The sequence below is a fragment of the Musca domestica genome, unplaced genomic scaffold (genome assembly GCF_030504385.1).
Source record: "Musca domestica strain aabys unplaced genomic scaffold, Musca_domestica.polishedcontigs.V.1.1 46, whole genome shotgun sequence".
In the NCBI taxonomy this organism is placed as follows: Eukaryota; Metazoa; Arthropoda; class Insecta; order Diptera; family Muscidae; genus Musca; species Musca domestica.
The window spans coordinates 7,232,003-7,246,223 of record NW_026712336.1 but is presented as its reverse complement, the minus strand read 5'-3'; the positions used below and the strand labels follow the sequence as shown (position 1 = coordinate 7,246,223).

At 30.8% G+C, this 14,221-nt stretch overlaps 1 protein-coding gene across 11 annotated transcripts in view; it reads left to right on the top strand.

Moving 5' to 3' along the window:
- LOC101900996 (protein muscleblind) overlaps window positions 1–14,221 on the top strand; it is a 277,915-nt gene that overhangs the window by 190,371 nt on the left and 73,323 nt on the right. For 7 of the 11 annotated variants that reach the window (XR_009343172.1, XM_059127643.1, XM_059127644.1 and 4 more), the window contains exons 4-5: window positions 5,978–6,160; window positions 11,362–11,595. Coding sequence is in view for 9 of the 11 variants with exons in the window: in XM_059127643.1 (XP_058983626.1) it covers window positions 5,978–6,160; window positions 11,362–11,595 (417 nt within the window). In the remaining 2 variants the exon portion in view is untranslated. The remainder of the gene's footprint in view (window positions 1–5,977; window positions 6,161–11,361; window positions 11,596–14,221) is intronic. The other 4 variants (XR_009343173.1, XM_059127640.1, XM_059127641.1 and 1 more) reach the window with 1 other exon arrangement.

Below are 14,221 nucleotides of genomic sequence, written 5' to 3'. Positions count from 1 at the left end.
TAAAATATTTACCATTTGAGGAAGCCTCAGCAACTTGAAAATCCGAATGTGGCTGAAAATTGATATTTTAAAATACCCAATGCAATTCCATGATCTCCAATAGGTCCCAATATAAATCTTGGAAGAGATTTTAGAGGGTTCTTAGTTACTGAAATAGCTCTACCAAATCGCTTCTACTTAATCACCGAATTTCCATGTGAATATTGTCAAATATTTGTTTACTTTCTGTGTAGTTCTCAACTGGTGCTACCTCAACATTTTCAGTATTTTGAAGCTTAAAATTGGACTAGCGAAAATCTTCCAAATCGCTCCAAGTTCCCACTTAACCGCCAGAAGTGACTTTGAATTCAGATATCTTAATAAATAGAACACATCCTTGCCAAAAATTAACAATGCTGGTTCATGTTCTGGAATGTATCTCCCTATATTCTAGGAAGAGCTTCTCGAGGGTTCTTAGATACCGTTTCGAGTTCTTCGAGAGCTCCCTTAAATTGAATAGATCTCCCATGTTCTGAAATATATCACACTGTATCCTAGAAAGAGCTCCTTCAAGGTTCCTAAATACTGAAGACTGTTTTGAGTTCTTCGAGAGATCCTTAAATGGAATAGATCTCCTATGTTCCCATGTATTTAATGAAGGAAACTTCATTCCCCTATGGAATCCAAAGGCTGAATGGCAGCACCTTTTTAAAAACAATGACCTTTCTCATAATAATCACCCTTCCTACCAATTTATTGCATCGCAATAAGAATGGATTTATAAGTATGGCGTTTGTGCGCCCGAGTGGGACAAGCCAATGTTTTGCGTTGTGTGTCCAACCCTATTTAAGCCACAACTATTAACCCATATTGTTCCACTGGTAGTATGGCATGAATAAAATATTATAATGCGGATGTTGGGTGTTGAGGTTTAAGAGATGAGAATTAAACCAACAAAAAATATATGTAGAGAGAGGGAGAGAGTTCTCGCTATCAACCTGATAGCATATACCACACAATGGGGGAGATGTTGATGAAGAAGGTTTTTTTGTTTTGAAAATTAATTTTTTATTTTTCTAAAATAGACGAAAATTTAGAAAATTTAATTGTGTAAACTAAAAATAAATTTGATCGTAATTAATGAATATTTTTATTAAATCCAAATGCATGTTGGTGGAATATATAAAAAATGGTTGCAACAATATATGAAGAAAATTGAAAAATGGTTGTAGGAATATTTGAAAAAAATTCAAAAATGGCTGCAAGAATATTAAAAAAATAAAAAAATTGTTGAAAATAATAAATATAAAAAATTAAAGTAAAATAATATAATAATATAAATTAAATATAAAATAAATTTTTAAGGTTTTTAAAAAATCCGCGTTTCTTTTTTATTTGAAAGTCTACGTTAAAAAATATTTTTTATAAAATCCACGTCTCTAAAAATATTTTATTTTAATAAAATCCACATTTCGTATTTGTTTATAAAATTTACGTCTTTAAAAAAAAAAAAAAATTATAAAATCCACGCTTTAAAAAATATATTTTATAAAATCCACGTTTTAAAAAATATTTTTTATAAAATCCACGTTTTAAAAAATATTTTTTATAAAATCCACGTTTTAAAAAATATTTTTTATCAAATCCACGTTTTAAAAAATATTTTTTATAAAATCCACATTTTAAAAAATATTTTTTATAAAATCCACGTTTTAAAAAATATTTTTTATAAAATCCACGTTTTAAAAAATATTTTTTATAAAATCCACGTTTTAAAAAAATAAATTTACGTCTCTAAAAAACATTTTTTATAAAATCAACATTTCTAAAAATATACAATTTACCTCTCTAAAAAATATTTTTTATTAAATCCACGTCATTAAAAATTTTTTATTAAATCCACGTCATTAAAAATATTTTTTATTAAATCCACCTCATTAAAAATATTTTTTATTAAATCCACGTCATTAAAAATATTTTTTATAAGATCCACGTCTCTAAAAATATTTTTTAAAAAATTTACGTCACAAAAAAATATTTTTTACGAAATCTACGTCTCTAAAAAAATATTTTTAATAAAAATATTTTTAATAAAATCCACGTCTCTAAAAATATTTTTTTTTTAATAAAATCCACATTTCGTATAAAATAAAAAAAAATATTTTTAATAAAAAAAATATTTTTAAATAAAATATTTTTTATAAAAAATATTTTTTATAAAATCCACGTCTCTAAAAAATATTTTTTTATAAAATCCACGCCTCTAAAAAAATTTTTTTTATAAAATCCACATCTCTAAAAATATTTTGTTTTTATAAAATCCATGTCCTTAAAAATATTTTTTTTTTTATAAAATCCACGTCTCTAAAAATATTTTTTATAAAATCCATGTCTCCAAAAATATTTTTTTTATAAAATCCACGTCTCTAAAAATATTTTTTTAAATCCACGTCTCTAAAAAATATTTTTTTTATAAATTCACCTTTGAAACAATATTTTATTTATAAAATCCACGTATCTACAAATTATTTTTTTATAAAATTCATTCATTCCTTTGTGTAGATTCGTATCTACTAAAGCGATTGAAGATATTATGTATAACATTTGTACCTTATGCATCTAGAATTTCGGATCAAATAACTTGGTACCAGGGTAACATGAACTACTTCTGCAGAGATAGGAAATAAAAAAATCTGAGAGTTTTTACATTTATTTCTATTTAAAATTAATTTTTTGAAATTTTCTTCCTCATTTTTATGACATTTACCCCCATTGTGCCCAGAGTATTTTCGCGCAATTTTAAAAATAATAATTCAACAACTTTTCGCATTCCATACAAAAGCAAAATCAGCAGTAGCAATAGCATCAACAGACAGACAAACATCCAGCCAGCCAGTGAGCACACTCAATGACTGTGGCACACAGATATACATAAATTACGTGTTTAAATAACATTTTTATTATTTGCCACGCTACGCTTTGTTAAGTTTCGCTTTATGCTACTGGGCGCCGTGGTGTGGTCACCAGCAATACCAAGGCCCACAATTTGCAGCTACCGTCAGGGAATCCCACTCGACATAGTCATTATGGTTGCAGTAGTCATCGTTGTTGTTGGTGTTTTCTTTAGTTGTTGCTGTTGTTGATGTTTTTTGGGTAGCTACTAAAAAAAAATATTAAAGAGTCTGTGGAAGAGCAAGGGGTAGGAGGAGGTTATACGGAATTTAATAGTTTGTGGGTGTTTTTAAGTAAACCCCACCAAAAAAAGAAGCTGATGAAAGCAAAAAAACATATTTATATATAGCTCCTCCGTTTGTGAGTGTGTCTGTGTTTTGGCGGAACTCAGTTACTGCTGCTAAATGTCCAGTCCAGTTTCCCAAATCCGTTAGTTTTTTCTGTTAATAGCACTTCGTCCATTCTCGTTGTCGTAGGGAAGTTATAACTTGATTTTCAGTTTGGCTGATGTTTTTTTTTTCTCTGGCAACTTTGCCCAGCATCCTTGTGTTTCTCAACTGACAGGAAAGTTCTTTGTTTTTGTTTTTTATGATTCTCTCTGCAAATGCACCGAAAAAATGCCCAAAGCAAAGATGTGGTTTATCATATTATCTTATGAATATTCATATGAATTTTACTCATCGTTTGCGCTGAGCGAGAGTAAGAGGGAGAGAGATGGGGCGAGAGTATGGACATTGGGGAAAGGGAAATAGTACAGGGCACCAGAGGGCAGCTTAACGCTGTATTCCGTTTGGATAACATGAGAAACATGACAATTGTCACGGCAAATATTTAAATGGAAATGGGTACTCTGGCATAAGTTTCAGCAAACGCTCAGTGTTTCAATGTTATTAGTAGAGAAATTTGAATATTTATTAAATTATATTAGGGGCTAATAGTTGTGGTAATAATGGAAGGAGATCTAGAGTATGTTTTGTGTGTACAGTACATAAAATGTGAAATACAATTTTTTATAAGCGGATATCGCATTTATTGTCCCATCGCGATGAAATTTTCCAGAAATCATTTCTTTGACCCAAGGACGAACTCTATTAAAATTGAAGATAATCGCCGAAATTTATATAAAGTTCCTATATATCTTCGTCCGATTTGTTTTTTATTGTGCACAAAATTGGTAATATTCATGCAAATGGTATGGAATTTGGTGCATGCGACCAAATTCAGCCTGGAAGAAGGTGTGCCAATTCGGATAAAAATGGGTTCAGATTTAGCTATAGCTCCCATATATATTGTTTATCCGATTTATTGTTTTTGTCCTCCATCCCACACTATGAGCTCCATAACAACGATATTCGGGAAATGATATTAAATATAGTCCAGAAATTTCAGATTTCAATACAGCTACCAATGTATTTCCGAACATCCGACCAAATTAAGCCTATAAGCGATTATGTTAAATTTTGTGAAAATCGGTTCAGATATAGATATAGCTCCCATAAACAGGGTGAAATGAAAAAACTGCAATCAACTTCAGACTGCGGTCATTTCTAAGTCACTTGTCCGACAGCTGTTAAAATTATTCTAGCGACAGATCATTATATTATTTACAAGCGTACAAAAGCATTTTGGTGAGAATTTTCCAGAAAAAAAGTTAATCGTGATGGAATTCAAGCGCGATAGTGTGATTTCTTTATATTTGGCTGGAAATAAATCGAATAAATCTTTTGTGTCTCGTACCATCGCTCGTTACCGTGATACTGACAGCGTAGCCCGACGTCAAGGAAGTGAGCGGAAGAAAACAGCAACATCAGCAAAAAATGTTCTAAAAGTAAAGAAGCGACTTGATCGAATCCCGCGTCGCAGTGGTCGAAAAATGGCTCTTGAGCTGAACGAATCGCAATAATCCATTCCGCAAATATTGAAAAATGAGCTCGGACTAAAGTCATTGAAATTCTAAAAAGTGTAAGAGCTTACACCGCAACAGAAAGAAAATAGACTCAAAAGAGCTACAGATTTGCTTGGCTTGGCCGAAAGTGGTGAACTGCCGAATTTGGTTTTCTCCGATGAGAAAACATTCGTTGTCCAGCAGTTTGTAAACAAACGAAATGATCGGGTTAACTTGCCAAAGAGGTCAGCTGAAACTGCGCACCTTCGGTTGGCCACCAGAACTCAAGCGCTGGCCATGGTAATGGTGTGGGCCGCCATAACAGCCGATGGTCGCTCTCCGCTTGTATTATACGACCGTGGCATCAAATAAATGCCGCGAAAATATTCTGGAGGGTGTATCGCGAAAATATTCTGGAGGGTGTATTAAAGCCTTGGGCGCACAAACATTTTAGCCGCAGACCTCGGACATTCCAACAGGACTCAGCACCATCGCACTTAGCACGCGCCACCAAAGAGTGGTTACAAAATGAGGTTCCTCGCTTCATTTCCAGCGCACAATTCGTTGGACTATTGTGTCTGGAGTATTTTGCAAAGCAAGGTTGGCATCAAAAAATACCAAAGTTTCGATCACCTCACCAACATACCGCCGAGCAACATTCGGGAGTGTGTGACGGTTTCATTGCCCGTTTGAAGGCCATAATTCGCACGAAAGGTGACCAATTTTAATAAATCTAAACTTATTCTAAAATTTAATGCTATTTCCGACATTTTTGCTTCCATTCAATAAAATTAAAAAAAATAATAAATGTAAAAATTAATACTTTTGACTTTGTTGCAGTTCTTTTGGCTCATGTAGGATGGATTTTTTCAAATTTCTCACATATCTCTTTTATATAAGTCCTCTCGGATTCCAAATAACAACTGCTCCAAAGCTATAATACGCATTCAAGAAAAGTTCATATTCGGTATAATCTACTCAACATAAATTTTCGATAAAAAAAATTTTATTTGTGATGGGTAGCTCACAGTGGTGTAGGGTCCTCCCGACTTTTGTCCATTCTTTACGAGTTAGATCAAAAAAAAAAAAACTATATATTTTCTTGTATGTATATTCACAATAATTTATTTGAAATAATAATTTTTCTTTTTTAACTTTCAGGCAACAAATCCTTATTTGACTGGCATACCTGCTAACACATACAGTCCATATTTTGCACCTGGTCATTTAGTGCCTGCCTTATTGGGACCCGATCCATCGGCCGTTGCATCACAACTGGGACCCGTTGTACCGCAAGCGGTGCAAGTGGCACAACAGAAAATACCACGTTCCGACAGATTAGAGGTATGTTGATATTGAATTTGCATGCTAAGTTTCAAAACACACACTAACTTTGAGTTTTGTTTCTAAAAAGAACGTTTGATTATGTTTATTTTTCTATATGAGTTAATTTATTAATAGTATTTTTAATATAACAAAATATTTTATGAAAAAAAAAAACAAATATTTAACGGAAAGCATGTTTTTTGTACAGAAACAAATTTTGAGTTTATTTTATGTTTTTATTATTTTTTTATATTAATAAAATTATTTTTTGAAAATGTATAGACGTATTTATTTTTATTTTATTATTTTTTATTTTAATTTTTTTTAACTAAAAACAAAATAACAAAAGTTAAGCTTTTATACGAAAAACCTTTTTTTTTATTTTTGACTAAAGAAAGTTTTGAATTGTGTTTTCACACATTCATATGGTTTTTAATTTTGGAAAAAAATATTAAGACTCAGTTTTTTCTCAGGGAACTATCCTTCAATGTTAATCATTTCATAAATATTTTTTATTTTTTTTTACACAAAATTGGGATTTTCAGCTCTTGTTTTCCTACAACTACTCAGTTTTGTTTCCCTGGTGTGTTTTTTTATTCATTATTTTTGATTTTTCCAGCAGCTTTCCGTCTTAAGCTTTTGTATTCAGTTCACAATTCGTTATAATTTTCCTTTTGAGTTTCCCCCCAAATTGGATGAACCTTTGCAAAGCTTTTGCTATATAAAAAAAGAAATACCTTAAGAAACATATTCCGACAATACAAAGAAAACGACAAAACCACTTGCCTCCCCCCCTCTCTCTCTCTCTTGAGCTTTCTGGGAGAAATACACTTCAACACACACTACTTTAAACATTGGATTTTGTGTAATAAATATAGATACCCTTTATTTTATATAGAAACCTTGGTAAATAAGTTTTGGTTTCAAAATCAGTTGTAAATTAGAAAAGAACTGTAGTCAAAAAAATGTACAATTTTTAGATTAAATATAAAGTAAATCATTTATAAAATTATTATAGATTGGTGTTGCACACACAAAAATTTTGCCATTTGCCATATAGCTTACACAGACAATTGCAACCCTGAAATTTTTAAAAAAAAATATATTCACACATTTAAAGGAAATTCTTAGAAAAATTCAAAGCCTTTTAGACAAAATATCAAAATAATGGGTTATTTTTCAAACTTTTTAAAAACAAATTTAAAAAAATTGAAAAGTCCTTGAGAAAATTTAACAAAAAAAAAATCGAACAAAGTAGTTACCCAAAGTACTAAGTCATGATATTTAATGAACTGGAAAACACATAAATTCGGAATTTTGCTGTGAGGGTTATTGGTGGTGTGTAGAAGGAAGATACTGTCACTTTTTTTTGCAATTCGATCTAAATGCTACATAAAGTACTCAGTGCTAGTCAAAACGTGAACTAAAATATAAATTTTTATCTTATAGAGGACATTGTATGTGGAAGACCTCCAAAGAAGTTTTCGTCCATAAAAGACTGTCATAGAGATCTAAATCTTTTGAAGACCTTTAAAAAGTCTTTCCCTATGGAATAAATATATTCTTTGTAAATCCTATGATGGCTTTGTTTATAGAAGACCTTCAAAGAGATTCCCTTCACACTTCTAGATCTATATTTGTCTACTGAAAATCTCCTAAGAGGTCACCCTTTAGAGAAGGCATCCAAAGAGATGTTCCTCTATAAAAACACCAAATATAATATATATAATATTCGTTTATAATTCTTCCAAGAGGCCATAGTTTACAAAAAAAAAAAAAAAAAAAAAAACAATTACGTGTTCTTTTCTAAAAGACTTTTTAAATTAGGGGAAAGGTCTTTTAAGAGTTCTTCATATTTTGAAAATTTCTAGAGAGTGCTTTGTTTTGAAACTTTGAAGTTTTATTATTTATTTTTTTTTTTTTTTTTTTTTGAATTGGTGATAGGGAATGACCAACTACAAAATATTAGTTATGATCTCCAACACTACGTATTTAGTGCATTATGAGTCTGATTGGGCCAAAAGAGTTTGCAACACCTCAAAAAGTTGGTCTCATGCTCAACATGTAGAATGTACACCTTAGTTAGAGTTGGGGTGAGAAATTTGGATATGTAGCAGAAAGTACATAGGAATCAAAATTTTAAATTAAAGAAAGGAGGTGGATATCTATCAATGATCTTCACACCAAATCCCGTGTAAATAAAAATATTATAATGTGTGACATTGGAAGAGAATCGGATGCTTATTTCGTATCTTATGAGAGATATATTTTTTTTCAAAATGTTGACCCGTTGCGGAAAAAGTACCAGAAGGGTCCGTCCTATATATTCCATATACACACATGATGTTGTGTTAATAGAAATTATGGGATCTGCCATATTTGAAGGAAATCTGAAGCTTATTTCGCATTTTATGAGTTTCATGGTTATACAAAATGTTGACCCCTGTGTTGGGTCGGTACCCTTAGGATTGGTCCGTTGTACCCGTTCTTCATGCCAGATGTTGTGTTAGTAGAAATATTGAGGTGTGCGAAATTTGAAGACAATCGGACTCTCACTTCACTTTTTATAAGAGTTATAATTATTCAAAATTTTGACCCTTTGTGTGAGAGATACCTGAACGAGAAGGCCGAAATTTTTCCATTTCGCTCTCGACTTAGCTGCTCTTTAGGCTAAAACTTTTATTTCAAATAATATATATCCTCTATAGCCACATGGCTGAAGATATACAAATTCTAAAAACTCAGAAACTACACTGTCCATGGTAATATATTTTTAAAGCCTTCGTTTACAGTCCTTGAAAAAAATGTTTTGAATGTTGGAAAACATTTCCATAAAAACAAGTTTTCGATTATGATTCCAAACTTTTCCGTTAGATCCAAATTTTCATTAAAACATTCATGATTGGCCCTTTAAAAGTCCTGAATATCCATGAACACAGACAGTTTAAAAATCCTTTATCACACCTCCGAAAGTCCTTTAGAAAATATATTGAAAAATTGATGAAAATAGTTGGGAATTTTCAAAAAGCCATTGGTTTAAAATTTTATGGTCTTGAAAAAAAATATTACAATATTTGAGGAAATATTTAGAAAATCTGAAAATTGATTTAAAAACAATTTTTAGAAAATAATCTTTGAATGTTATTGAAGAAATATTTTGAGAAAATCATGAGAATTCTTGAAAAAATATATATTTTACAAAAATTTGAGTATTTGAATGCCACGATTGTAGCTATCAAATATCTTCAAAGCCTAGGACAAAATATTGTAGAACATCTTGGATCATAGATCCAGAGTTTTTAGGAAGTCTTTTATCCTTAAAAAGTCCGTCAATAAAATTCATAGTTTTTAGATCCGGAAGTCCTTAAAAAAATTATTAGAACAAATCACCAATATTGTTGAAAAGTTATTTCTTACGTCTAGATTATTCCCTTACTGGTTCAGCTTCATATTACTCTCTGTTACAGTGAGTAATATTTTACACAGCAATATTGACATTTTTAAATAATTAAAAAAATCAAAACCTAAAGCTTTGAAATCGAAGCAATATATTTAAAAAGAAGATGAACGGCAGGATTAAATCTATAAAAGTCCCTTTAAGAAATATGTTTATACAATTCTATAGCTCTAAAAGTCTTTAAAAAGTCTTTAAAAAAAAACAAAAAATATATTAAATAAAATTTAAAGGCTGCAAATCTGAAAATCTGTAAAAAAAAATAAACAAAACCAACACAATTTTTGAAAACATATTTTTAAAAAAATGCTTCTTCATAAATTTGATATACATTGAGGAAATTGAATTTGATATAAGTTGAGAAAATCATAATAATTCTTAATAAAATACATATATTTTTTTTAAATTTAAAAATCAGACCTGAAAGTGACTTTGAAAAATATTTTAAAATTAAGGGCATTTTTTAGCGAAACGTAACGAAAATTACAATTGTTTTTGTTTTAATTTTTTAAGAATTTAGTCTAAAATGTCATATTATCAAAAATGTATTATACGCTCTCGACTTTATCTTCAAAATATTTTTTAAAACTCTGAATTGTTTTTACTTTTGTGTGTGCACAAAAGTATCCTTAGTATCCATACTAGCCTTAGAATACTAAAAAATAAACTTTTGTATTTCTTTAGTTTAGAGAAATCCTAAACAAAATCCATTGTCATTTTAAGTTCAGACCCCAACAAGCCATGATTTATATTGTCTATCTCTCTCTCAATATATATCTGTCTCCTGTTACAACATTTACTACGACACTGTTTATTCCAACCAGACTCCTCATTTTTGCAATTCGAATATAAATTGGAAAATATAATTTTTCTTTTTCTAATTGTGAATGTATTTGTTTCTCTCAATATTTTGTTGAATACGAAAAAAAATAATTAAGCGTTTTTGTTTTTCTAATCTTTAACAGTAAATTCCCGAGAAATTCCTTTAAAATATATTATTTTTTTATTTTGGTTTTTTTTTTTATTTTTTTTTTTTTTTGTTATGTTTATTGTTGTTGTTTTTATATGTTTTCGAAGCACTAATAAACTGACCCCAACTCAGCGTTACTCGTCGAAACTTTGGCCATAATTCGAAACCAACAAAAAAGAGACTAAATGCTAAAATTCTAACAAATCGTTACGCCCAACCTCATTGGCAGCATGCAAAAGTTTTGCAAAAAAACGAAAACCTAACCAGAAATTTTGAGTGTTGTTCAAACTGACAGCCCAAAAATCTGACAAAATAACCACTCGTTTGTTGTTTTTAATGCAATCAAGTTTAATCATCAAAATCCTTATACAAATTATTAAACAAAAATTTTTCTTTTTTTCACATTTTTTTTATTTTTTGGAAAAAATCTATCCAAAAATCAACAAATTAAAAACAAATTGTTTACTTGAATATGTTCCTTATGTTGTTGCATTACTGATATCCTGCGCGTCCATGTGAACTCAAAAAAACAAATCAAAAAACAACAACTATATATATATTACACCAACCAAAACAACCAACTACTATTACTACAACTACCAACCAACCAACCAACTATACCAAACCAAAAAAAAATCAAACACTGCTGATGCTGCTGCCTCTTTATGTCTTTTATGAAAAACCAAAAACCGCAAAACCAAAAACAAACTCAACAAATGCCAAATGCAATCCTTACCAAAAAACGAAAAAAAATCTACCAAAAATCAAAACAAAAATCCAACCAACCATTAATAGGTTTGCCGTGAGTTTACGCGCGGTGCTTGCAAACGTGCCGAGTCTGAATGCCGTTTTGCACATCCGCAGGACACTGTGGCCCGACACGATGATGGTTCCATTACGGTGTGCATGGACGCCGTAAAAGGTAGATGCACACGTGATCCCTGCCGCTATTTTCATCCCCCCTTGCACCTACAGGCACAATTAAAAGCGGCGCATTCACGCGCCACCGCTGTTGCTGCAGCCGCTGCGGTATGCCAAAAAATTGTTTTCTAAAAAAAAAAAAACTTTAAAAACAAACATTTTTTGTTTTTATTTTTGTTTTCCTTTTTATTTTATTTTCGTTTTCTTTCTACAACTATATTCTCTCTCTATGATAACCAAAAACGCTTAATATTTTTTTAAGTTTCATTTTCGTTTTCCGTTTTTTGTTTAGTTAGTTTTTTTTATTTTATCCTTTTTGGTTTTTATTTTTTACTTCTAACCTTTTTGCAAAAGAAAATATTTAAAAAAAAGCACATCATAACACCACAACTCTACACCAAAAGCAAAGTTGAAAAAAAACGTACGCAAATATTGTTATGTTTTACTTTTTTTTGGCTAAATGCATTTTTTGCTCTCTCTCTATCTCTCTCTCTATAAATGTTTGTAGTTGTTTTTGATTTTATTCGCCGCCTAGCTTTTTGTTATATCTATCTCCTCCCTGCAGGCTAAAACATTTTGTTTAAACAAGAGCAATATTTGTTTTCATTTCTGCTCACCGGAAATGTTAGCTTAAACCATTTCCGTTAGCCCGCCCCACGCTATTATTTCACACTTCCGTTTCACACCATTTTTTCTGTGTTGTTTTCGTTTTCAAAATAACTAAAGGGATTATTAGTATTATTATAAGCCAATATGTTATAGACAATTTTTATAGTTATGAATTTGTTTTTAATGCAAAATTTATGGTATTTTAAAATACACAAGCACATAGATATATAATTTTTAGTTAAAGGAAAAAATAATAATAATTCTGTGAAATGTAATAGGTTTGAATATAATGAAATAATCAATCTGATTTATTGAATAAAGCTTTAAATTAATCATAAATGTGAAAAATATTTAAAAGGCCAACTCATAGCTCGAAATAGAGGCAACATTTTTAAAATGAATTTCGGAAGTTTTTAAGAAATATTTAAAAAGTCCGATTATAGATCGGAGAGTCCTTATTAAAAAAAAGTGTTCCGAACTTTCACTTTTAAGTTTATCAAGGAGGATATGTAAAACCATTGCAAACTGGAACCACATCCAATTTTTCTGTTCAAAACTACTTCAACGTCTTCAGCCCTAGGAACCAACGATAACCTCAATATAAAATTCCTGTATTTCAGGTCTATTCCTTCACCCAATACCAAGATTTAGTACTGTTTATTACTTTCCGAAATGTGTACTATCATTTCCAAACCACATCCATTTCTCAATTCTAGATACCAACAGAGACCTCAGTAACAAACTTGAGGATCCCAGTAACAACATTTCGGACTAATTAGTGGTTTTCGTAATAATATGAGATCCATTGTCAAACCACCTCTATATCTCAATATCAACAGAGACCTTAGTATCAAATTTGAGGATCTCATCCCCATCTCTTCCCCCCAATGCCAAAATTTAGTACTATTTAGTACTTTTTGTAATTATAATAGGAAACATTTTCAAACCACCTCCACATATCAATTCTAGATACCAACAGAGACCTTAATATCAAATCTGAGGATCCCAGCCCTATCCCATCACTTAATGCCAAATTAAGTGCTATTCAGTATTTTTTTTTTTTTTTATAATAATATGGGACCCATTTTCAAACCACCTTATATCAAATTACCTTAGTATCAAATTTAAGGATCCCAGCCGTGTCCCTTCACCCAATACCAAAATTAGTACCATTTAGTACTTTTCGTAATAATATAGGACCCATTCTCAAACCAACTCCATATCTCAATTCCAGATACAAATTTAATTCAAATTTATTGAGTCTTTGCTTTTAATATTTTTCAAAAACCACATCCATATCTAAATTCCAGATACCAACAGAGACCTTAATATCTAATTTAAGGATGGCAGCCCTATCCCTTCACCCAATACCCAACATAGAATAATATAGGACCCATTTTTAGACCACCTCCATATCTCAATTCTAGATACCAACAGAGACTTAGTACCAAATTTGAGGATTCCAGCCCCACCTCTTCCACCAATACAAAAATTTAGTACCATTTAGTACTTTTCGTACAAATATAGGACCCATTTTCAAACCACCTATATATCTCAATTCCAGATAGCAACAGAGACCTTAGTATCAAATTTGAGGAACCCAGCCCTAACCCATCACCCAATAGTAAATTTAGTACTATTTAGTACTTTTCGCACAAATATTGAACAAATTTACAAACCACTGTCAAATCTCGAACATCAGTAAAAGAAACATCAAATTTCAGAATTTTATCTCTATCCCTTCACACAATACCGAATATAGTACCATAAAGTACTTTTCGTACAATTATAGTACACATTCTCGAAACCACCTCCATATGTCCAGGTTACACATGAACACCGACCCCAATACCAAATTTCGTTGTCCAGACACCAACAGAGACCTTAAAATAGTTTTCGGGATTGCAGCCCAGCTAAATCCTACAATCTAATTTTAGTACCATTTAGTACTTTTCGTACAATTATAGTACAAATTTTCAAAACCACCTTCATATGACCAGGCTACACATGAACACCGACCCTAATACAAAATTTCAGATTTCAAGAACTATCTGTTGTCGAGACACCAACAAAGACCTTAATATCAAATTTGGAGATTTCAGCCCTATCCAATCACACAGTACCA